At 45.7% G+C, this 27,500-nt stretch overlaps 1 protein-coding gene across 1 annotated transcript in view; it reads right to left on the minus strand.

Annotated features, from left to right (window-relative positions):
* The window catches only part of LOC127926523 (utrophin-like), a 31,841-nt gene extending 9,888 nt beyond the window's left edge, over positions 1-21,953 (minus strand). Inside the window, exons 1-3 of the mRNA XM_052511950.1 lie at positions 21,837-21,953; positions 19,995-20,072; positions 15,756-15,848 (exon numbers count right to left, since the gene is read on the minus strand). Of these exons, the coding sequence (XP_052367910.1) occupies positions 15,756-15,848; positions 19,995-20,072; positions 21,837-21,953 (288 nt within the window). The remainder of the gene's footprint in view (positions 1-15,755; positions 15,849-19,994; positions 20,073-21,836) is intronic.
* Positions 21,954-27,500: the final 5,547 nt, after the last annotated feature.

Below are 27,500 nucleotides of genomic sequence, written 5' to 3' on the forward strand. Positions count from 1 at the left end.
ACACACACACACACACACACACACACACACACACACACACACACATAGAGTGGTGTAATATTCCAATTCAGACACACACACACACACACACACACACACACACACACACACACACACAGAGAGAGATGTAATATTCCAATTCAGACACACACACACACACACACACACACACATAGAGATGTAATATTCCAATTCACACACACACACACACACACACACAGTTTGCTATTTGAGTGACAGTTCTGGAACATCTCTGCCCAGGGGAAAGGAGTGAAGACGTACACCACTGGTATGTCTGGTAAGCTGTATTACTGATGCATATCTTACTGTTGGTATCATTTCATTATTCCAATATGTTTTCATTAATTGAATTCACTTATTCTATTTTATGAGAATTTGTAAGATTCTTATTTGCATAAAATAGACAGAGTCCAGTCTTATCAAAAATAGATAATAGTATTTATTCTCGGAGCGCGCTGCCATGTAACCACCAACAACAGTTTATATACAAAATATCACGTCACAGGTTCTAGAATGAATCTCTTCCTCTCGACCAAGACAAAGCAGGTTTAAAAGTTCATTCCGACCTACTAGCGCACACACATGACACACAATATAACTGAGTTAACTCTTGACCCCTCACCATTATCCATCACCACTTAGCTGACAGTTCCAGTTAATGGAAAACCTGGGAAAGCCCTCACTGCCTTATCTAAACATCCCAGAGCTAAGTTGCGTCGGTTCAACCATAGGTTAATGACCTTTTCTGCTTACTTTTTTAAAAAACACTTCCAATCCTCTCCAACCTGGCTGGAATGGTATTTATTTAATTTAATTACCCCCTGTTTCAGGCTCCACAATCCCTCACTTATGAACTCATATTGTTAATCAGATATAATAAAACAGAGTATAAGTTTACTTAGTTAACAGTTCTATTTGAAATGGGGATATTGTTTAGTCATTTATTCATAAAATTCCTAACACTTACCATCACCTATCCATCCCCTATCGTATCCACTGTCGTGTCTTTACTATCATTAACTGAAGACGGATAGTTTTTATCAAAGATTCTTTGTAATTAGTTACTACGCGATCAACTGATTAATGACATAACTACTTAACTAGGAAGTCGGGGCACCAAGGAAAAATACTCAGATTACAAAGTTATCATTTCCTAAAATAACTTTTCAGATATTTTATCTGATCAATTAGTTTTCGAATTAATTAATTATTTACTTTACCTCACGTTAGTCTCATTCCAAACGTCGTAAATTGTTGGTTATCTGCACGAACCCAGTCTTCACTATGAGGCATCCATACATCAATTGTCTTAAATCATTAATCTATTACTAACTAAGTAATTCACAGAAATGCATAAACAAACAAACAAACAAACAAACAAACAAGGTAAATGTAATGATAGGAGGATGTGCCCTAGTGGGCTAAACCGGCATGACAGCTTGTTAGACAAAAGGAAGAAGACTAGTGATAATTATAACAATTGAAATTATAATCCTTTACACATGAAAGCTCACTCTTTCGTGTGTCGTCTTGATCGCTGGTGAAAAGTTCATTTCTTTTGTAGAATTGTCTGTCTCTCTCTCTCTGTATGTCTCTCCCTCTCTCTCTCTCTCTCTCTCTCTCTCTCTCTCTCTCTCTCTCTCTCTCTCTCTCTCTCTCTCTCTCTCTCTCTCTCTCTCTCTCTCTCTCTCTCTCTCTCTCTCTCTCTCTCTCTCTCTCTCTCTCTGGAGGGGATTGTTCAGAGTGACATTCGTTATAGAATGGATGTTTCGGCGGTTGTCGTTCTTCGCGTTCAATGATGCCGAATTCCTAGCTGCAGACTGGTAATCTATATCAAAGACTTGTTCTTATTCTGTCGGTATCGATAGTCTAAGAGTTTAACCACGTGGTATGGTTAAAAGATTCAGCAATGGTCTACAACCTTTGTCCTCCTAATGGAGAAAAACATTAGCCATCTCGTAATTGAGGTAAGCTCGATCTGCTGATCGAAAACCCGAGTGGGTGTTTTATTTGGAATGGCAGAAAAGGCCGTCCCTGGATGTCTGACCCTAACTGGGCTCAGGGGCGGTCCAGGATGTCTGACCCTAACTGGGCTCAGGGGCGGTCCAGGATGTCTGACCCTAACTGGGCTCAGGGGCAGTCCAGGATGTCTGACCCTAACTGGGCTCAGGGGCGGTCCAGGATGTCTGACCCTAACTGGGCTCAGGGGCGGTCCTCTGATTTAGTTCAAATCCAATTCCTTTTTTGAGTTTTCCTTCATTTAAACAGTCCAAAATCACATTGTAAAATTGTGTAAACAGTCTCAGACTCACTCATTCATCTTATACAGCAATTAGATGTAAACCTCACATCTGGGGCTATTATATAAACAGCGTTATGGTAATGTGGCCACACCGTCTCCCAAGAGCCCCAAGTCGTTACAAACGGACCAGTTCGTAGCTGGATTCTTCACCGATCTTTTATACCTTCTCCGGAACATGACATTTGTTCAGACCTCAAGTTCTGTGAGGTGGAAGGATTTCCTTTGTCCTCTATGAAAACTTACTCTCTCTATACTATGTGGCAGGGCCTTCTCAGGAATTTACGACCTCTGACCACAGCAGCCTAGTTGAAGGAGGCAAGGGGAGGCAGGGAGAGGGGGATGGGGTTGCTATACCCAAAGAGGCCAACGTCATGACACCACCACACACACACACACACACACACACACACACACACACACACACACACACACACACACACACACACACACACACACACACACACACACACACACACACACACACACACACACACACACACACACGTATTATTCCAACTCAGACCCAACTCTTCTCTCTTTCTCTTTCTCAAAAGCTCTAGGGGAAAAGAGTGAAGAAGTGCATCAATAGCTTCCACTGGTATGTCTGGTAACTTTTTACTGATGCATATCTTACTATCACCGATCCATCAGCTGTATATCCAACTCAGACACACACCCAGTCAACCGGGAACATTCCCAGAACATTAGCTAAGATTCCCTTTAAGTTCTAGTTAGAGTTGTATCTAACAGTAGGATAACATACCAAAAACATTCAGAGAATTTTTTGATTTAATCTAAATCGTTTTTAGGTGAAAAATCGTTGGAATGTTCTCCTAACATTCACTAAAATGCTGTGCATTTAATCTGTAACAGCCACCACATGTTTGTATGTTTAGGGTTCAGGGTTTAGGGTGCAAAAACACTCCCCTGATGTTCCCAGAACACATTTCACCTGTTCTTTAAAAGGTTCCCAGAATGTTGCATGAGGTTGTGTGAACAGTCTAGTGGAAACATTGTGGGAACATCACAAAATACATATTCCCAAAACACAAAAAACTGTACAACTGTGTGGATGATTCTACAATGTTTTATTTAGGTTGCAAAAAAACATTCACCTGATGTTACTAGAACATTCCCAGAACACATTTTGTCTGCTCTTTAAAGGTTCCCAGAATGTTTCATTAGGTTGTGGGAACATTGTGGGAACACAAAAATATGTATTTTTCCACAAGGCAAAAAGTATCCAGTTGTGCTGACATTCAGACAATGTTTGTATCATGGTGAGCAAAACATTCCTTTGATGTTACAAGAATGTTGACAAAACAGCCTTTTTTTTTAGATCTTTAAACGTTGCCAGAACATTTTCATTAGGTTGTGGGAACAGTCTGGGTACAAGAGATACAGTGTCTTCAGACTTGTTGCCACATTGTGTTACAGCCTGAATTTAAAATGGATTAAATTGAGATGTTTTGTCACTGGCCTCCACACGATACCCCATAACATCAAAGTGGAATAATGTTATTTAACATTTTTACAAATGAATAAAAATGAAAAGCTGAAATGTCTTGAGTCAATAAGTATTCAACCCCTGTATTCAACCCATGGGTTATGGCAAGCCTAAATGATTTCAGGGGTTACAATGAGCTTAACAAGTCACATGACCTCCCTCATCTCCCTGGGTCGCTGCTCTTTTCAGTTCACTGCAGCTAGCGACTGGAACGAGCTGCAACAAACACTCAAACTGGACAGTTTTATCTCCATCTCTTCATTCAAAGACTCAATCATGAATTATCTTTATGACGTGTAATGTACTGTATTGTTGTCTCTACCTTCTTGCCCTCTGTGCTGTTGTCTGTGCCCAATAATGATTGTATCATGTTTTATTTTTTGTGCTGCTACCATGTTGTGCTGCTGCCATGTGGTGTTGCTACCATGTTTTGTCATGTTGTGTTGCTACCATGCTGTGTTGTCGTGTGTTGCTGCCTTGCTATGTTGTTATCTTAGGTCTCTCTTTATGTAGTGTTGTGGTGTCTCTCTTGTCATGATGTGTGATGTACCCTGTATATATATATATATATATATATATATATATATATATATATATATATATATATATATATATATTATTTTTAATCCCACGTCCCACAGGAGGCCTTTCGCCTTTTGGTAGGCCATCACTATACATAATAATTTGTTCTTAACTGACCTACCTAGTTAAATAAAGGTTAAATAAAAATACTATATATATATATATTTTAAACCCACAAATACAATTATTAAGGTCCGTCAGTAGAGCAGTGAATTTCAATACATATTCACAGATTCAACCACACGTTCCTTCACCTGGATTCACCTTGTCAGTCTACGTCATGGAAAGAGCAGGAGTTCTTCATGTTTTGTATACTCAGTTGTCATGTCTTTGGCTATGCCGGATGAAGTGATATGACATGCTATTCTATAAAATCCTTTCTCTGTAATTAATATTACCTGATTAGGCTAATCAGGTAAATGTAATTAACTAGAAAGTCGGGGCACCACGAAATAATGTTTATAGAGCTGTTAACTTCAGAATAAACTCTTAAAGACCTAGTAATCTTTTACATCAGTAGCAGTCAATATTTAATCATCGCTTTATTCAGTCTCATCTGAAAGTTGTAAATTATTGGTTATCTTCATGAACCCTGGCTAACAAGTTGAATCAGCAATATAACATTTGGTTTAATTATTGATTTACTAAATACCTAAATAATCACACCGAATTACAGAATGGATCATACATTGATTACAAATGATGTCATAAAGGAACTTCTGTAGCTCAGTTGGTAGAGCATGGCGCTTGTAACGCCAGGGTAGTGGGTTCGATCCCCGGGACCACCCATACGTAGAATGTATGCACACATGACTGTAAGTCGCTTTGGATAAAAGCGTCTGCTAAATGGCATATATTATTATTATTATATTAAAACATCCCTAGCGGACGGAACAGATATGACGGCTGGTTACACAAAGAAAGGGGGTTGGGTTTTGAATGAAAGAGCGGGAAGACTGAGGAACAAAGGGAGAAGCTGTGCTATCGTAAATACAGAATCTTATGCATTCTAAATAACCGCCCATTTGGAAAAAGGAAAATGCAATAAATATTTACTCGGAGCTACGCTTCAATAGGTTGGTCGTAGATGGAAGGCCGGTTTGCCCAGCAGGGACCTCTTGTCCTCTGAAGAATGTCTCTGGTGGTAACCTGGATATGTCGTCCGTCCTTTCCTAGCCCGCTGCTAACTCAACGGCTAGGAGGTATCACTTCTGGAGTGAGTAAGAGTTCAAAGTTCATACATACCAAGTTGTCATACTTTTAAGCTCGTGCTATATTCTGGCTGGTATAGTCGAAATGCCTCCTTTCGGCGTGTTGATCGTCACCTTCACATTGAACATGATGCTAATTTCGTTAGGTTATTATCTGAGTCCGTTTAACGTAGGACCGTCGTCCTCACATCCTCGGAACAGAAAGTTGAATTTTCGTCAACGGGTTTATATAGTTGTGAAAGAAGGGCGTGTTTCATAATTTACAACCAGTGTCTGTTCACTTGGGCGGGGCCTCTGAGTGAGCAGAGTTTCTCTATGACAAACCGTTCTCTCATTTATGAAACTAAAATTACATTTAATCTTTTCACAAATAGTTTCATATTTAAAAATTTAAATTGCACAACAATTCCATGTCAATCTGATAACTAGAATGTGTCAACTTTCCAAGATACAGTTTATGTCATCCTGTCATTAGTAGTAATGTCTCAGACAACAACTGATCTGACATCATATTCATTAAGTACCAACGCATATTTTCAACTGGTTGGATTACCGAAATATGGTTCCGTTTCCCACCTTTCGATGTTACCAGACTCTCAATGTTACCGAGGCTTTACACGAGTCAACTCTATAGAGTAGAGAGAGAGAAACGGGGAAAGGTATTTATGGGGGTCATAAACCTCCCCCAACAGGCCAACGTCATGACACAGTGTATATGACCCTCAATTTAAAAAAAAAAAATCTAATCAAACATGGTTACAGAATATGTGGAATTAAACCTCCAATCTTAAGAACTTCAGCCAGATAATTAACCCTCCGCTCCACCAGGGGACAGCTGTGACCATGTGGGGTTTCTTCAGTCCAATACGGTCAATAAGGACACAGCACCTGATTGACCGTATGTGACTGAATAAAAAACACAAGGCCACAGCTGTCCTCTGGTGGCACAGAGGGTTCATACGTTGGCTAGGGAACCAAACGTTGGCTAGGGAACCAAACGTTGGCTAGGGAACCAAACGTTGGCTAGGGAACCAAACTTTGGCTAGGGAACCAAACGTTGGCTTGGCGTTGGCTAGGGAACCAAACTTTGGCTAGGGAACCAAACTTTGGCTAGGGAACCATAGGGAACCAAACGTTGGCTAGGAACCAAACTTTGGCTAGGGAACCAAACGTTGGCTAGGGAACCAAACGTTGGCTAGGGAACCAAACTTTGGCTAGGGAATCAAAATTTGGCTAGGGAACCAAACGTTGGCTAGGGAACCAAACGTTGGCTAGGGAACCAAACTTTGGCTAGGGAACCAAACGTTGGCTAGGGAACCAAACGTTTGGAACCAAACTTTGGCTAGGGAACCAAACTTTGGCTAGGGAACCAAACGTTGGCTAGGGAACCAAACATTGGCTAGGGAACCAAACTTTGGCTAGGGAACCAAACGTTGGCTAGGGAACCAAACGTTGGCGAGGAACCAAACGTTGGCGAGGGGCTAGGGAACCAAACTTTGGCTAGGGAACCAAACGTTGGCTAGGGAACCAAACATTGGCTAGGGAACCAAACTTTGGCTAGGGAACCAAACGTTGGCTAGGAACCAAACGTTGGCGAGGGAACCAAACGTTGGCGAGGAACCAAACGTTGGCTAGGGAACCAAACTTTGGCTAGGGAACCAAACTTTGGCTAGGGAACCAAACGTTGGCTAGGGAACCAAACGTTGTCTAGGGAACCAAACGTTAGGGGCTAGGGAACCAAACTTTGGCTAGGGAACCAAACGTTGGCTAGGGAACCAAACGTTGTCTAGGGAACCAAACGTTGGCTAGGAACCAAACGAAGGGAACCAAACGTTGTCTAGGGAACCAAACGTTGGCTAGGGAACCAAACGTTGGCTAGGGAACCAAACGTTGTCTAGGGAACCAAACTTTGGCTAGGGAACCAAACGTTGGCTAGGGAACCAAACGTTGTCTAGGGAACCAAACGTTGGCTAGGGAACCAAACGTTGGCTAGGGAACCAAACGTTGTCTAGGGAACCAAACGTTGTCTAGGGAACCAAACGTTGGCTAGGGAACCAAACGTTGTCTAGGGAACCAAACGTTGGCTAGGGAACCAAACGTTGTCTAGGGAACCAAACGTTGTCTAGGAACCAAACTTCGCAAGTGCAAAACTCACATGTGCAGATTGTTAACATATATGAAGTGTACAAAATATGGTTGTGTTTATGTGGTTAAATGCTGTTCAGATGTACTCCAATCTGCATTAACATTCGGCCAAACTTAAATATAAAATTTTCTAAATGCTCTTGAAATGTTCTGAGGACCTTAAAGACAAGCTAAAATGTATATTGTGTGAACAGCAATGGAATATTATGTCAAACCTGAAACAAATATGCTGTGAACGTCATAAAAACAGACTTATTTAAACCTTACAACATTAAGGGACTGTCCTGTGCGACCTGACTTAAACATTGTATCCATGTCATCACAACTGAGCATATTTTATGTTCTGGGAACACATCTCTTATAATGTACCCACACTGTTCCCACAACCTAATGACATGTTCTGGGAACACATCTCTTATAATGTACCCACACTGTTCCCACAACCTAATGACATGTTCTGGGAACACATCTCTTATAATGTACCCACACTGTTCCCACAACCTAATGACATGTTCTGGGAACATATCTCTTATAATGTACCCACACTGTTCCCACAACCTAATGACATGTTCTGGGAACACATCTCTTATAATGTACCCACACTGTTCCCACAACCTAATGACATGTTCTGGGAACACATCTCTTGTAATGTACCCACACTGTTCCCACAACCTAATCACATGTTCTGGGAACACATCTCTTATAATGTACCCACACTGTTCCCACAACCTAATGACATGTTCTGGGAACACATCTCTTATAATGTACCCACACTGTTCCCACAACCTAATGACATGTTCTGGGAACACATCTCTTATAATGTACCCACACTGTTCCCACAACCTAATGACATGTTCTGGGAACACATCTCTTATAATGTACCCACACTGTTCCCACAACCTAATGACATGTTCTGGGAACACATCTCTTATAATGTACCCACACTGTTCCCACAACCTAATGACATGTTCTGGGAACACATCTCTTGTAATGTACCCACACTGTTCCCACAACCTAATGACATGTTCTGGGAACACATCTCTTATAATGTACCCACACTGTTCCCACAACCTAATGACATGTTCTGGGAACACATCTCTTGTAATGTACCCACACTGTTCCCACAACCTAATGACATGTTCTGGGAACACATCTCTTATAATGTACCCACACTGTTCCCACAACCTAATGACATGTTCTGGGAACACATCTCTTATAATGTACCCACACTGTTCCCACAACCTAATGACATGTTCTGGGAACACATCTCTTATAATGTACCCACACTGTTCCCACAACCTAATGACATGTTCTGGGAACACATCTCTTATAATGTACCCACACTGTTCCCACAACCTAATGACATGTTCTGGGAACACATCTCTTGTAATGTACCCACACTGTTCCCACAACCTAATGACATGTTTTGGGAACACATCTCTTATAATGTACCCACACTGTTCCCACAACCTAATGACATGTTCTGGGAACACATCTCTTGTAATGTACCCACACTGTTCCCACAACCTAATGACATGTTCTGGGAACACATCTCTTGTAATGTACCCACACTGTTCCCACAACCTAATGACATGTTCTGGGAACACATCTCTTATAATGTACCCACACTGTTCCCACAACCTAATGACATGTTCTGGGAACACATCTCTTATAATGTACCCACACTGTTCCCACAACCTAATGACATGTTCTGGGAACACATCTCTTATAATGTACCCACACTGTTCCCACAACCTAATGACATGTTCTGGGAACACATCTCTTATAATGTACCCACACTGTTCCCACAACCTAATGACATGTTCTGGGAACACATCTCTTATAATGTACCCACACTGTTCCCACAACCTAATGACATGTTCTGGGAACACATCTCTTATAATGTACCCACACTGTTCCCACAACCTAATGACATGTTCTGGGAACACATCTCTTATAATGTACCCACACTGTTCCCACAACCTAATGACATGTTTTGGGAACACATCTCTTATAATGTACCCACACTGTTCCCACAACCTAATGACATGTTCTGGGAACACATCTCTTATAATGTACCCACACTGTTCCCACAACCTAATGACATGTTCTGGGAACACATCTCTTATAATGTACCCACACTGTTCCCACAACCTAATGACATGTTCTGGGAACACATCTCTTATAATGTACCCACACTGTTCCCACAACCTAATGACATGTTCTGGGAACACATCTCTTATAATGTACCCACACTGTTCCCACAACCTAATGACATGTTCTGGGAACACATCTCTTATAATGTACCCACACTGTTCCCACAACCTAATGACATGATCTGGGAACACATCTCTTGTAATGTACCCACACTGTTCCCACAACCTAATGACATGTTCTGGGAACACATCTCTTATAATGTACCCACACTGTTCCCACAACCTAATGACATGTTCTGGGAACACATCTCTTATAATGTACCCACACTGTTCCCACAACCTAATGACATGTTCTGGGAACACATCTCTTATAATGTACCCACACTGTTCCCACAACCTAATGACATGTTCTGGGAACACATCTCTTATAATGTACCCACACTGTTCCCACAACCTAATGACATGTTCTGGGAACACATCTCTTATAATGTACCCACACTGTTCCCACAACCTAATGACATGTTCTGGGAACACATCTCTTGTAATGTACCCACACTGTTCCCACAACCTAATGACATGTTCTGGGAACACATCTCTTATAATGTACCCACACTGTTCCCACAACCTAATGACATGTTCTGGGAACACATCTCTTGTAATGTACCCACACTGTTCCCACAACCTAATGACATGTTCTGGGAAAGGCTGTTCTGTCAACATCCGTGCAACATCAAAGGAATGTTTTGTTCAGTCTGATAAAAACACTTTATGAGTGTCAGCACAACTGGACAGTTCTTTTTGTTTGTTTTGGGAACATATATATCTCTTATGTGCACACAATGACCCACAATCTAATGAAACATTCTGGAAACCTTTAAAGAACAGACAGAATGTGTTCTGGGAACATTGTTGTAATACCAGGTGAATATTTTGTGCACCCTAAAGGAAACATTGTATAATGATCTGCACGACTGGACACCTTTTGTGATGTTCCCACAATGTTCTCAACTGGACTGTTCCCACAACCTGATGAACCATTCTGGGAATGTGTAAAGAACAGATTAAAGGTGTTCTAGGAACATTCTTTCAACATCAGGTTAAATGTTTTATACATAATCATCTCCACGACTGGATAGTAAGAACATTTGCCACGACCAAACAAATGTTTCTGGGAACCATCACAGAAACAATTTTGGTTTGCTGGGTATAAACACATGGATAGACCCTTCCTTCCTTCCTTCCTTCCTTCCTTCCTTCCTTCCTTCCTTCCTTCCTTCCTTCCTTCCTTCCTTCCTTCCTTCCTTCCTTCCTTCCTTCCTTCCTTCCTTCCTTCCTTCCTCCCTTCCTTCCTCTCTCTCTCTCTAACACACACACACACACACAGATCCCTATGCGTTTCTCCAGTGTCTGACTATAAAAACATTATCCGACCAGAGAATAAGGGCCAGCAAACCTCCAGAAGTCATCTATCGGAGGGACTGCATCCAATTACAGGCCCGGGAATACTTAGCCTGGCCAATCGGAGCTAATAAAATATTATCTTAGCCAATCACACCCAATAAATATTAGTCTGGCCAATCACAGCCTTTAAAATAACCCCATTCAACTGACTGGCAGATTTAGGCCAGGAGGGAACTAAAATGATTTGTGACACACACACCCCAATTCTCTCACTCTCTCACACACACACACACACACACACACACACACACACACACACACACACACACACACACACACACACACACACACACACACACACACACACACACACAGTGGATTTTTTTAACATTGTCTGCGTCAGAGTCCCATAGTCATGTGGAAATTAAGTGAATTCCCAGCAAAGGGACATGCACACCCTGATCTTAGTTACCTTAGTTACCTTAGTTACCTTAGTTACCTTAGTTACCTTAGTTATCTTAGTTACCTTAGTTATCTTAGTTACCTTAGTTACCTTAGTTATCTTAGTTACCTTAGTTATCTTAGTTATCTTAGTTACCTTAGTTACCTTAGTTACCTTAGTTATCTTAGTTACCTTAGTTATCTTAGTTACCTTAGTTATCTTAGTTAGGTAAGGGTGTGATGAGGGTGGTATGTGTGTTTTTGTCTTGTCTGTTTTGTTTTGTATATCTATGGGGTTTTGGTATGTCTAGGTATATGTAGGTCTATGGTGGCCTGAATCGGTTCCCAATCAGAGACAGCTGTTTATCGTTGTCTCTGATTGGGGATCCTATTTAGGTTGACATTTTCCATGTTGGTTTGGTGGGTTATTGTCTATGTGTAGTTGCCTTTCAGCACTCGTCTCTTATAGCGGCACGTTAGTTTAGTGTTCTTTGTGTATATAAAGAATGTGTTCATATCACGCTGTGCCTCGGTCTCCTCGTTATGACGAATGTGACAACCCAGTGGGTACCCACACTTACCACACCCACACACACCATACCCACACACATACACACACCATACCTACACACACACACCATACACACACCATACCCACACACCACACCCACACACACCATACCCACACACATACACACACCATACACACACACACACCATACCCACACACACACACCATACCCACACACACACACACCATACCCACACACACACCATACCCACACACATACACACACCATACCCACACACACACACACCATACCCACACACACACACACCATACCCACACACACACGCCATACCCCACACACACACGCCATACCCACACACACACACCATACCCACACACACACACCATACCCACACACACACACACCATACCCACACACACACACACACACACCACACACCCACACACACCATACCCACACCACCCACACACACCATACCCACACACACACACACACACACACACACACACACACACACACACACACACACACACACACACACACACACACACACACACACACACACACACACACACACACACACACACACCATACCCACACACACACACACACCATACCCACACACACACACCATACACTACACACACACACCATACCACACACACACACACCATACCCACACACACACCATACCCACACACACACACACAATACCACACACACACACCTTACACACACACACACCATATACACACACACACCATACCCACACACAAAATACCCACACACAGACACCTTACACACACACACACCATACACACACACACACACACACCATACCCACACCATACCCACACACACACCTTATACACACACACCATACACACACATACACACACCACACCCACACACACACACACACACACACACAATAACAACACACACACACACCTTACACACACACACACACACCATACCCACACACACCATACCCACACACACACCTTACACACACACACACACACACATACACACACACAGAGACTCCTCACCAATCCCCATACTTCCAGGCAAGTTCATTAGTCAGTGATTCGTCTCCAGTGTAGCCTAACCCAGCCGCTGCTCGGCCTTCTGGGTACAGACCGAGCGTTCCTCATTTGGGAGTAGGTCACTGCATTGCATTTCCACACTAATTCATTCCATGACGAAGCCCAACGCTGAGACACCCCACTAATGTCTCTGACTGTCTAATTGACTGGGCCTCTTCGCTCTTCACACACCGACTGTCTGTATGTTTAAGACGTCAAATATTCAAATCCAATGGAGATTTCCTCATTAAGCGCATCATTAATTCTATGTAAATGTTCCTGTGGATTCATTAAGTCATTATGACTGAGTGTTGCTGGAGTGAGGGGGAGAGAGAGGGGAGATGAGGGGTGAGGGGGAGAGAGAGGGGAGATGAGGGGTGATGAGGAGAGAGAGGGGTGATGAGGGGTGATGGGGAGAGAGAGGGGAGATGAGGGGTGAGGGGGAGAGAGAGGGAGATGATGAGGGGTGATGGGAGGGGGAGAGAGAGGGGAGATGAGGGGTGAGGGGAGAGAGAGGGGATGATGAGGGGTGATGGGGGGAGAGGGGTGAGAGGGGTGATGGGGGAGGGGTGATGGGGAGGAGGGGAGATGAGGGGTGATGATGAGGGGTGGAGATGAGGGGTGAGAGGGGTGATGGGGAGATGAGGGAGATGAGGGGTGATGGGGAGAGAGAGGGGGGGATGGGGAGAGAGAGGAGATGAGGGGTGATGGGGGAGAGAGGGGAGATGAGGGATGGGGAGATGAGGGGAGATGAGGGGTGATGGGGGAGGATGAGGGGTGATGGGGAGAGAGAGGGGAGATGGGGTGATGGGGAGATGAGGGTGATGAGGGGTGATGGGGAGATGGATGAGGGGTGATGGGGAGAGAGGGGATGAGGGGTGATGGGAGAGGAGGGGAGATGAGGGGTGATGGGAGAGAGAGGGGAGATGAGGGGTGATGGGGAGAAGAGGGGGATGAGGGGGAGATGAGGGGTGATGAGGGGTGATGGGGAGAGAGAGGGGAGATGGAGAGGGGGATGGGGAGAGGGGAGAGAGGGGTGAGGGGGAGGAGATGAGGGGTGATGGGGGAGAGAGAGAGGGGTGAGGGGAGAGAGCCCTGAGGGGAGAGAGAGGGGAGATGAGGGGTGATGGGGGAGAGAGGGGTGATGAGGGGTGATGGGGAGAGAGAGGGAGATGAGGGGTGAGGGGGAGAGAGGAGGGGTGATGAGGGGTGAGGGGGAGAGAGAGGGAGATGAGGGGTGATGGGGAGAGAGAGGGGTGATGAGGGGTGATGGGAGGTGATGGGGAGAGAGAGGGAGATGAGGGGTGATGGGGAGAGAGAGGGGAGATGAGGGGTGATGGGGAGATGAGGGTGATGGGGAGAGAGAGGGGTGATGAGGGGTGATGGGGAGAGAGAGGGGTGATGAGGGGTGATGGGGAGAGGGGAGATGAGGGGTGATGGGGAGAGAGAGGGGTGATGAGGGGTGATGGGGAGAGAGAGGGGTGATGAGGGGTGATGGGGAGAGGGAGATGATGAGGGGGAGAGAGAGGGGAGAGAGAGAGGGGTGATGAGGGGTGATGGGAGAGAGAGGGGTGATGAGGGGTGATGGGGAGAGAGAGGGGAGATGAGGGTGATGGGGAGAGGAGGAGATGAGGGGTGATGGGGAGAGGGGAGAGAGGGGAGATGAGGGGGATGAGGGGTGAGGGGGAGAGAGAGGGGGAGAGGGGTGATGAGGGGTGATGAGGGGTGATGGGGAGAGAGGGGAGATGGGGAGAGAGGGAGATGAGGGGTGATGGGGGGAGAGAGGGGTGATGAGGGGTGATGAGGGGTGAGGGGGGGAGAGAGGGGTGAGGGGTGATGGGGAGATGAGGGGGATGAGGAGAGAGAGGGGAGATGAGGGGTGATGGGGAGAGAGAGGTGGAGGGGTGATGAGGTGATGGGGAGAGAGAGGGGAGATGAGGGTGATGGGGAGATGGAGGGATGAGGGGAGAGGGGTGATGAGGGGTGATGGGGAGATGAGGGGTGATGAGGAGAGAGAGGGGGGGAGGGGTGATGGGAGAGAGAGGGGAGATGAGGGGTGATGGGGGAGAGAGAGGGGAGATGAGGGGTGATGGGTGAGGGAGAGAGAGATGAGGGGTGATGGGGAGAGAGGGGAGATGAGGGGAGAGAGGGGGAGATGAGGGGTGATGAGGGGAGAGAGAGGGGTGATGAGGAGAGAGGGGGAGAGAGGGTGATGAGGAGAGGGGGAGAGAGAGGGGTGATGAGGAGAGGGGGAGAGAGAGGGGTGATGAGGAGAGGGGAGAGAGGGGTGAGAGGAGAGAGAGGAGATGAGGAGGATGGACTGATCTGTAATACACCTACTGGTCAACACACAGGATGACTAACTGACCTGCCAGTGGAGAATTATGCTCCAAATGAGTCCAAGAATCAATTTATGATTCCCATCAACAATGTCGGCTCCTCCAATATTCACCAGTTCAACCTGCAGAGAGGATACAGGGAGGAGATATACAGGGGAGATATATATAGGGAGGGAGATATACAGGAGGGAGAGATAGAGGGAGATATACAGGGAGAGATACAGAGGGAGATATACAGGGAGGGAGAGATAGAGGGAGATATACAGGGGAGGGAGGGAGGGAGGGAGGGAGGGAGGGAGGGAGGGAGGGAGGGAGGGAGGAGGGAGGGAGGGAGGGAGGGAGGGAGGGAGGGAGGGAGGGAGGGAGGGGGAGGGAGGGAGGGAGGAGAGGGGGGAGGGAGGGAGGGGGAGATAGAGGGATATACAGGGGAGAGATAGAGGGAGATACAGGGGAGATATAGAGGGATATACAGGGGGAGAGATAGAGGGATATACAGGGGGAGAGATAGGGGGAGATATAGAGGGATATAGGGGAGAGATACAGAGGGATATACAGGGGGAGATAGAGGGATATACAGGGGGATATAGAGGGATATACAGGGGAGAGATAGAGGGATATACAGGGGGAGAGATAGAGGGATATACAGGAGGAGAGATATACAGGGGGGAGATACAGGGATATACAGGGGAGAGATAGAGGGATATACAGGGGGAGAGATAGAGGGATATACAGGGGAGAGATAGAGGGGATACAGGGGGAGAGATCAGAGGGAGAGGAGGGAGAGAGATAGAGGGATATACAGGGAGAGATAGAGGGATATACAGGGAGAGATAGAGGGATATACAGGGGGGAGAGATAGAGGATATACAGAGATAGAGGGAGAAACAGGAGAGATAGAGGGATATACAGGGGAGAGATAGAGGGATATACAGGGGAGAGATAGAGGGATATACAGGGAGAGATAGAGGGATATACAGGGAGAGATAGAGGGACAGACAGGGAGAGAGACAGGGATACAGAGAGATAGAGGGAAACAGAGAGATAGAGGGATATACAGGGAGAGATAGAGGATATACAGGGGAGAGATAGAGGGAATACAGGGGAGAGATAGAGGATATACAGGGGGAGAGATAGAGGGAGATACAGGGAGAGATAGAGGGATATACAGGGGGAGAGATAGAGGGATATACAGGGGAGAGATAGAGGGATATACAGGGAGAGATATAGGACAGGGGAGAGATAGAGGGATATACAGGGGAGAGATAGAGGGACAGGGGGAGAGATAGAGAGAGAGGGCGGGATTCAAAAGAGAAAGAGAAAAAGATCGAGGCAGACAAAGAGTTATACCCGAGTTTGCAACCGAGAAAGAGAGAGAAAGAGAAAGAGAAACAGAGAGCGAAAGAGAGACAGAGAGAGAGAGAGAGAGAGAGAGAGAGAGAGAGAAGAGAGAGAGAGAGAGAGAGAGAGAGAGAGAGAGAAAGAGAGAGACAGACAGAGAGAGAGAGACAGAGAGAGAAAGAGAAACAGAGAGAGAAAGAGAGAGAGACAGAGAGAGAAACAGAGAGAGTGAAACAGAAGAGAGAAACAGAGAGAGAAACAGAGAGAGAGAAAGAGAAACAGAGAGAGAATGAGAGAGAGACAGAGAGAGAGAGAGAGAGAGAGAGAGAGAGAGAGAGAGAGAGAGAGAAAGAGACAGAGAGAGAGACAGAGAGAGAGAGAGAGAGAGAGAGAGACAGACAGAGAGAGACAGAGAGAGAAAGAGAAACAGAGAGAGAAAGAGAGAGAGACAGAGAGAGAGACAGAGAGAGAGAGAGAGATTGAGAAAGAGAAACAGAGAGAAAGCATGAGCCAAGATGAATCTAATCTACTGTTTGCTTTCAGCTCTACCACCTCCAGAACTTGACTGATGTAAACTCATGCGTTAACATACTGTATCTACACACTATACTGAACACTATTGCTTACATACGCTTACATAGACATGCAGTCATATATCCCTAATATAACAGAAGAGATACTCTCCTCCTCTCCTTCTCATCTTCTCACACTTCCTCTTCCTCCCCTTCCTCTCTTCCTCCTCCTCTCTTCCTCCTCCTCTCTTCCTCCTCCCTCTTCCTCCCCATCCTCTCTTCCTCCTACTTTTCTCTTCCTCCCCTTCATATCTCCCCTCCTCTCTTCTTCCCCTCCTCTCTTCCTCCCCTTCCCTCTTCCTTCTCCTCCTCCTCTCTTCCTCTCTTTCTCCCCCTTCTCTCTTCTTTCTCTTCCTCCCCTCTTCCTCCCCTTCCTCTCTTCCTCCTCCTCTCTTCCTCCCCATCCTCTCTTCCTCCTCCTTTCTCTTCCTCCCCCTCATATCTCCCCTCCTCTCTTCTTCCCCCTCCTCCTCTCATCCTACCCCCTCCTCTCTTCCTCCCCTTCCTCTCTTCCTTCTCCTCCTCCTCTCTTCCTCTCTTTCTCCCCCTTCTCTCTTCCTTCTCTTCCTCCTCTCTTCCTCTCTTTCTCTCCCTCCTCTCTTCCTCCCCCTCTCTTCCTCCCCTTCCTCTCTTCCTTCTCCTCCTCCTCCTCTAATCCTCTCCTTCCTCGCTTCCTCCACCTTTCTCTCTTCCTTCTCCATCTCCTCCTCTCTTCCTCCCTTCCTCCTTCCTCCTTCCTCTCTTCCTCCCCCTTCTCTCTTCCTTCTCCTCCTCCTCCCTCTCTTCCTCCCCCCTCTCTTCCTCCCCTTCCTCTCTTCCTCCCCTTCCTCTCTTCCTCCCCCTTCTCTCTTCCTCCCCTTCCTCTCTTCCTTCTCTTCCTCCTCTCTTCCTCTCTTCCTCTCTTCCTCCCCCTTCTCTCTTCCTTCTCCTCCTCCTCCTCTCTTCCTCCCCCTTCTCTCTTCCTTCTCTTCCTCCTCTCTTCCTTCTCTTCCTCCTCTCTTCCTCCCCTCCTCTCTTCCTTCTCCTCCTCCTCTCTTCCTCCCCGTCCTCTCTTCCTCCCCTTCCTCTCTTCCTCCCCTTCCTCTCTTCCTCCCCTTCCTCTCTTCCTCCCCCTTCTCTCTTCCTCCCCTTCCTCTCTTCCTTCTCTTCCTCCTCTCTTCCTCGCCTTCCTCCTCTCTTCCTCTCTTCCCTCTCTTCCTCCCTTCCTCTCTTCCTCCCCTTCCTCTCTTCCTCCCCCTTCTCTCTTCCTCCCCTTCCTCTCTTCCTTCTCTTCCTCCTCTCTTCCTCGCCTTCCTCTCTTCCTCCCCTTCTCTCTTCCTTCTCCCCTCCTCCTCTCTTCCTCCCCCTTCTCTCTTCCTTCTCCTCCTCCTCTCTTCCTCCCCTTCCCTCTCTTCCCTCCCCTTCTCTCTTCCTCCCCTTCCTCTCTTCCTTCTCTTCCTCCTCTCTTCCTCTCCTTCCTCTCTTCCTCCCCTTCCTCTCTTCCTCCCCTTCCTCTCTTCCTCTCTTCCTCCCCCTCTCTCTCTTCCTTCTCCTCCTACTCTCTTCCTCCCCTTCCTCTCTTCCTCCCCTTCTCTCTTCTCCTCCTACTCTCTTCCTCCCCTTCCTCTCTTCCTCCCCTTCTCTCTTCTCCTCCTCCTCTCTTCCTCCCCCTTCTCTCTTCTCCTCCTCCTCTCTTCCTCCCCTTCCTCTCTTCCTCCCCTTCTCTCTTCCTTCTCCTCCTCCTCCTCTCTTCCTCCCCCTTCTCTCTTCCTTCTCCTCCTCCTCTCTTCCTCCCCTTCCTCTCTTCCTCCCCTTCTCTCTTCCTCCTTCCTTCCTCTCTTCCTTCTCTTCCTCCCTCTCTTCCTCTCCTTCCTCTCTTCCTCCCCTTCCTTCCTCTTCCTCCCCTTCCTCTCTTCCTCTCTTCCTCCCCCTTCTCTCTTCCTTCTCCTCCTACTCTCTCCTCCCCTTCCTCTCTCTTCCTCCCCCTTCTCTCTTCTCCTCCTACTCCTTCCTCCCCTTCCTCTCTCCTCCCCCTTCTCTCTTCTCCTCCTCCTCTCTTCCTCCCCCTTCTCTCTTCTCCTCCTCCTCTCTTCCTCCCCTTCCTCTCTTCCTCCCCCTTCTCTCTTCTCCTCCTCCTCTCTTCCTCCACTTCCCTCTCTTCCTTCTCCTCCTCTCTTCATCACCTTCTCTCTTCCTTCTCCTCTTCCTCCCCTTCCTCTCTTCCTTCTCCTCCTCCTCTCTTCCTTCCCCTCCTCTCTTCCTCTCTTTCTCTTCCTCCTCTCTTCCTTCCCCTCCTCTCTTCCTCTCTTTCTCTTCCTCCTCTCTTCCTCATCCCTCTCCTCCTCCTCCTCAGTGTGTGATCTGTTCACTAATACGTACATTGTTCTTCTGTAGGATCTGCAACGCTCTATTGACATTGTTTAGCGAGTGGACGCGCGTGAATCCTCTCTCCTTCACCTGCAGAACACACACACACAGAGAGAGAAGAGATCCTTCAGAACACACACACACAGAAGAGAAGAGATCCTTCAGAACACACACACAGAAGAGAAGAGATCCTTCAGAACAACACACACACAGAAGAGAAGAGATCCTTCAGAACACACACACACACAGAAGAGAAGAGATCCTTCAGAACACACTGAGGCTTTATTTACTGAACACGATATAGAGAGACAGAGAGAGAGACAGAGACAGAGACAGAGACAGAGACAGAGAGAGAGAGAGAGAGAGAGAGAGACAGAGAGAGAGAGAGAGAGAGAGAGAGAGAGAGAGAGAGAGAGAGAGAGAGAGAGAGAGAGAGAGAGAGAGAGAGAGAGAGACAGAGAGAGAGAGAGAAGAGATCCTTCAGAGAGAGAGAGAGAAAGAGACAGAGAAAGAGACAGAGAGAGAGAAGAGAGAGAGAGAGAGAGAGAGAGAGAGAGAGAGAGAGAGAGAGAGAGAGAGAGAGAGAGAGAAGAGAGAGAGAGAGAGAGAGAGAGAGAGAGAGAGAGAGAGAGAGACCTTGCTCAGGGCCATTGCTGAAAGAGGTTTAAATTACAATAAAAGCTATTGTATAACGTTTAGGACAAGGATAGTGGAGGAGGAGAAGAAAGAAGAGAGAAAGACAACTGGTATAATAGGTGAGGAGATAAGTGAGGAGTTGAGGAGATAAGTGGGGTTAGGAGGTAAGGAGGCGAGGAGGCGAGGAGATAAGTGGGGTCAAGAGGATAAGGAAGTGAGGAGATAGGTGAGGTTAGGGAGGACGTGAGGAGAGAAGTGAGGTTAGGAGGATAAGGAGGTGAGGTGATGGAGATACATGGGGCTAGGAGGATAAGGAGGTGAGGAGATGAGGAGGTAAGGGAGATACATGGGGCTAGGAGGATAAGGAGGTGAGGAGATGAGGAGGTAAGGGAGATACATGGGGCTAGGAGGATAAGGAGGTGAGGAGATGAGGAGGTAAGGGAGATACGTGGGGCTAGGAGGATAAGGAGGTGAGGAGGTGAGGGAGATACGTGGGGCTAGGAGGATAAGGAGGTGAGGAGATGAGGAGGTAAGGGAGATACGTGGGGCTAGGAGGATAAGGAGGTGAGGAGGTGAGGGAGATACATGGGGCTAGGAGGATAAGGAGGTGAGGAGGTGAGGGAGATACGTGGGGCTAGGAGGATAAGGAGGTGAGGAGATGAGGAGGTGAGGGAGATACGTGGGGCTAGGAGGATAAGGAGGTGAGGAGATGAGGAGGTGAAGGAGATACGTGGGGCTAGGAGGATAAGGAGGTGAGGAGGTGAGGGAGATACGTGGGGCTAGGAGGATAAGGAGGTGAGGAGGTGAGGGAGATACGTGGGGCTAGGAGGATAAGGAGGTGAGGAGGTGAGGAGGTGAAGGAGATACGTGGGGCTAGGAGGATAAGGAGGTGAGGAGGTGAGGGAGATACATGGGGCTAGGAGGATAAGGAGGTGAGGAGGTGAATGAGATATGTGGGGCTAGGAGGATAAGGGGAGGTGAGGAGATGAGGGAGATACATGGGGCTAGGAGGATAAGGAGGTGAGGAGGTGAATGAGATACGTGGGGCTAGGAGGATAAGGAGGTGAGGAGGTGAGGAGGTGAGGGAGACACGTGGGGCTAGGAGGATAAGGAGGTGAGGAGATGAGGAGGTGAGGGAGATACGTGGGGCTAGGAGGATAAGGAGGTGAGGAGGTGAATGGGGTTAGGAGGATGGAGGATAATGATGACATTACTGACCAGCTCGTGACCTGCCAGTCCCTCCAGCAGCTCCAGCAGGCGACGGCCATCACACAGGTCGGTGAAGAGGTCCTGGATGGGGGGCTTCCCTGCCTGAGGAAACAGGGCACAACACATCACTACAGGATACACAGGAACGATGTCAGTTCAAATCCTGAGCAGAGCAAGACAAAATGGGAGATGTGCTGGTTTTTCTGTTTTCAGACCCTAGGTACCATAATATCCTGTCGTTGTGCCTTTGAGCAAGGTCAGCCCATCATGACACTCCGACAGACATATCTCCAATACTGACACAGAGAGACATATCTCCAATACTGACACTGAGAGACATATCTCCAATACTAACACAGAGAAGACAAAAATACTAACACTGAGAGACAAATCTCCAATACTAACACTGAGAGACATACAAATCTCCAATACTAACACAGAGAGACATATCTCCAATACTGACACTGAGAGAAGACATATCTCCAATACTAACACTGAGAGAGAAGACATTTCTCAATACTGACACAGAGAGACATATCTCCAATACTAACACAGAGAGAAGACATATCTCCAATACTAACACAGAGAGAAGACATATCTCCAATACTAACACAGAGAGAAGACATATCTCCAATACTAACACTGAGAGAAGACATATTCAATACTAACACAGAGGGACATGACTCCAATACTAACACAGAGAGAAGACATATCTCCAATACTGACACAGAGAGACAAATCTCCAATACTAACAAACAGAGAAGACAAATCTCCAATACTAACACAGAGACACAGAGAGATCTCCACTAACACAGAGAGAAGACATATCTCCAATACTAACACTGAGAGAAGACATATCTCCAAACAATGACACAGAGTGACAAATCTCCAATACTGACACAGAGAGACAAACAATACACAGAGAGACATATCTCCAATACTAACACTGAGAGAAGAGACATATCTCCAAAACTAACACAGAGAGACATATCTCCAATACTAACACAGAGAGAAGACATATCTCCAATACTAACACAGAGAGACATATCTCCAATACTGACAGAGAGACAAATCTCCAATACTGACAGAGAGACATATCTCCAATACTAACACAGAGAGAAGACAAATCTCCAATACTGACAGAGAGACAAATCTCCAATACTGACAGAGAGACATATCTCCAATACTGACACAGAGAGACAAATCTCCAATACTGACAGAGAGACAAATCTCCAATACTAACACTGAGAGACAAATCTCCAATACTAACACTGAGAGACATATCTCCAATACTAACACTGAGAGAAGACATATCTCCAATACTAACACTGAGACACATATCTTCAATACTGACACTGAGAGACATATCTCCAATACTAACACTGAGAGACATAAATCCAATACTAACACTGAGAGACATATCTCCAATAGTAACACAGAGACAAATCTGCAATACTAACACTGAGAGACATATCTCCAATACTAACACTGAGAGACATATCTCCAATACTGACACAGAGAGACATATCTCCAATACTAACACTGAGAGACATATCTCCAATAGTAACACAGAGACAAATCTGCAATACCAACACTGAGAGACAAATCCCCAATACTAACACAGAGAGACAAATCCCCAATACTAACACAGTGAGACATATCTCCAAACTGACACAGAGAGACATATCTCCAATACTAACACAGCGAGACATATCTCCAATACTAACACAGAGAGACATATCTCCAATACTAACACAGAGAGACAAATCTCCAATACTGACAGAGAGACATATCTCCAATACTGACAGAGAGACAAATCTCCAATACTGACAGAGAGACATATCTCCAATACTGACAGAGAGACATATCTCCAATACTAACACTGAGAGAAGACATATCTCCAATACTAACACAGAGAGACAAATCTCCAATACTGACAGAGAGACAAATCTCCAATACTGACAGAGAGACATATCTCCAATACTGACAGAGAGACAAATCTCCAATACTGACAGAGAGACAAATCTCCAATACTAACGCTGAGAGACAAATCTCCAATACTGACAGAGAGACAAATCTCCAATACTAACACTGAGAGACAAATCTCCAATACTAACACTGAGAGACATATCTCCAATACTAACACTGAGAGAAGACATATCTCCAATTCTAACACTGAGAGACAAATCTCCAATACTGACAGAGAGACAAATCTGCAATACCAACACTGAGAGACATATCTCCAATACTAACACTGAGAGAAGACATATCTCCAATACTAACACTGAGACACATATCTTCAATACTGCCACTGAGAGACATATCTCCAATACTAACACTGAGAGACATATCTCCAATAGTAACACAGAGACACATCTGCAATACTAACACTGAGAGACATATCTCCCATACTAACACTGAGAGACATATCTCCAATAGTAACACAGAGACACATCTGCAATACTAACACTGAGAGACATATCTCCAATACTAACACTGAGAGACATATCTCCAATACTGACACAGAGAGGCATACCTCCAATACTAACACTGAGAGAAGACATATCTCCAATACTAACACTGAGACACATATCTTCAATACTGACACTTAGAGACATATCTCCAATACTAACACTGAGAGACATATCTCCAATAGTAACACAGAGACAAATCTGCAATACTAACACTGAGAGACATATCTCCAATACTAACACTGAGAGACATATCTCCAATACTGACACAGAGAGACATATCTCCAATACTAACACTGAGAGACATATCTCCAATAGTAACACAGAGACAAATCTGCAATACCAACACTGAGAGACAAATCCCCAATACTAACACAGAGAGACAAATCTCCAATACTAACACAGTGAGACATATCCCCAATACTAACACAGAGAGACATATCTCCAATACTAACACTGAGAGAAGACATATCTCCAAACTGACACAGAGAGACATATCTCCAATACTAACACAGAGAGACATATCTCCAATACTAACACAGAGAGACATATCTCCAATACTAACACAGAGAGACAAATCTCCAATACTGACAGAGAGACATATCTCCAATACTGACAGAGAGACAAATCTCCAATACTGACAGAGAGACATATCTCCAATACTAACACTGAGAGAAGACATATCTCCAATACTAACACAGAGAGACACATCTCCAATACTGACAGAGAGACAAATCTCCAATACTGACAGAGAGACATATCTCCAATACTGACAGAGAGACAAATCTCCAATACTGACAGAGAGACAAATCTCCAATACTAACACTGAGAGACAAATCTCCAATACTGACAGAGAGACAAATCTCCAATACTAACACTGAGAGACAAATCTCCAATACTAACACTGAGAGACATATCTCCAATACTAACACTGAGAGAAGACATATCTCCAATTCTAACACTGAGAGACATATCTCCAATACTAACACTGAGAGAAGACATATCTCCAATACTAACACTGAGACACATATCTCCAATACTGACACTGAGAGACATATCTCCAATACTAACACTGAGAGACATATCTCCAATACTAACACTGAGAGACATATCTCCAATACTAACACTGAGAGAAGACATATCTCCAATACTAACACTGAGAGACATATCTTCAATACTGACACTTAGAGACATATCTCCAATACTAACACTGAGAGACATATCTTCAATACTGACACTTAGAGACATATCTCCAATACTAACACTGAGAGACATATCTCCAATACTAACACAGAGAGACATATCTCAAATACTAACACTGAGAGGCATACCTCCAATACTAACACTGAGAGAAGACATACCTCCAATACTAACACTGAGCGACATATCTCCAATAGTAACACAGAGACATATCTCCAATACTAACACTTAGAGACATATCTCCAATACTAACACTGAGAGACATATCTTCAATACTGACACAGAGAGGCATACCTCCAATACTAACACTGAGAGAAGACATGTCTCCAATACTAACACTGAGACACATATCTCCAATACTAACACTGAGAGACATATCTCCAATACTAACACTGAGAGACATATCTCCAATACTAACACTGAGAGACATATCTCCAACAGTAACACAGAGAGAAGATGTAGCTACAGTCAGTTATCTAATCTAGTATGAAGGGTGTACTGGTGGTATCTATACAGGGGCAGGTTAACCTCTGAAGTCCTGCTCTGTGATAAATGTCTTCTGCTGCAGACTTCATAATAACTTCCAGGTCGTTGTTTAATGCAACGCAAATCAAAATGAAAAGACAGAAACATCTTGTTTTTCCAGCAAAATCATCTTTCATTTCACAAGTAATCCCAGTCAGAGGGTAAAGTACGTCTGTCTCCTAAATAGCATCCTCTTCCCTATATAGTGCACTAGTTTTGACAACAGTGCTATGGGCCCTGGTCAAAAGTAGTGCACTATATAGGGAATAGGGTGCCATTTGGAATGCATGCTGTGATGTCATTAATATAAGTGTTCCCTCATCTCCAAGCCTATTCTCTGTACTGCTACAGATGTAGGGTCTTTCATTTGACCTGTACTGTCACAGCTAAATAATCCTGCAGCAACAGGATTTGAATGTTTAGTCCATAATGTTGCTTGATGGAGGTGAGGCTGTTAATATGACCGTGTTGGTGTAGGTTTCAGTAAATTTATGTAAATCACAAAGCTCTTTTCTGCATTCCCTGCGATGCAGTAAAATTCTCAACAACAAAAGAGAGATCAAATTAAGATTATACATCTGTACTTATCATGTCTGCTAAGACTGCCAAGTCTATGTTTCTGCTCTGGTTTGGAATCGGATCCAAACTGAATATTACTTCACTGTCTGAAACCGTAGCGAATCTGAGTGATTCAGTGTGGATTTCAGGCTAGCGCTGTTCAATTCTACAGTTCACAGTTCTCTTCGTGGCTCTGTCTGTCTGTCTGTCTGTCTGTCTGTCTGTCTGTCTGTCTGTCTGTCTGTCTGTCTGTCTGTCTCTCTGTCTCTCTGTCTCTCTGTCTGCCTGCCTGCCTGCCTGCCTGCCTGTCTGTCTGTCTGTCTGTCTGTCTGTCTGTCTGTCTGTCTGTCTGTCTGTCTGTCTGTCTGTCTGTCTTTCTGTCTCCATCCATCTTGTGCCTCTCCATCCATCCCTCCTCTGCCTCTCCCCCTCTCTCTCTCTCTCTACCTCCCTCCCTCCTCTGCCTCTCTCCCTCTCTCTCTCTCTCTCTCTCTCTCTCCTCTCCTCTCCTCTCCTCTCTCTCTCTCTCTCTCTCTCTCTCTCTCTCCCTCCCTCCCTCTCCTCTCTCTCTCCCTCTCTCCCTCCCTCCCTCCCTCCCTCCCTCCCTCCCTCCCTCCTCCCTCCCTCCCTCCCTCCCCCTTCCTTCCTTCCTTCCTTCCTTCCTTCCTTCCTTCCTTCCTTCCTTCCTTCCTTCCTTCCTTCCTCCCTCCCTCCCTCCCTCCCTCCCTCCCTCCCTCCCTCCCTCCCTCCTCCTCTGCCTCTCCACATCTCTCCCTCCCTCCCTCCCCCTCCCTCCCTCCTCTGCCTCTCCACATCTCTCCCTCCTCCCTCCCTCCCTCCCTCCTCTGCCTCTCCACATCTCTCCCTCCCTCCTTCCCAGTCTGTTTGTTTATGTTAGGATTATCTCTGGGGAGGCTGT

This window comes from Oncorhynchus keta, unplaced genomic scaffold, assembly GCF_023373465.1.
Source record: "Oncorhynchus keta strain PuntledgeMale-10-30-2019 unplaced genomic scaffold, Oket_V2 Un_contig_7712_pilon_pilon, whole genome shotgun sequence".
NCBI lineage: Eukaryota > Metazoa > Chordata > Actinopteri > Salmoniformes > Salmonidae > Oncorhynchus > Oncorhynchus keta.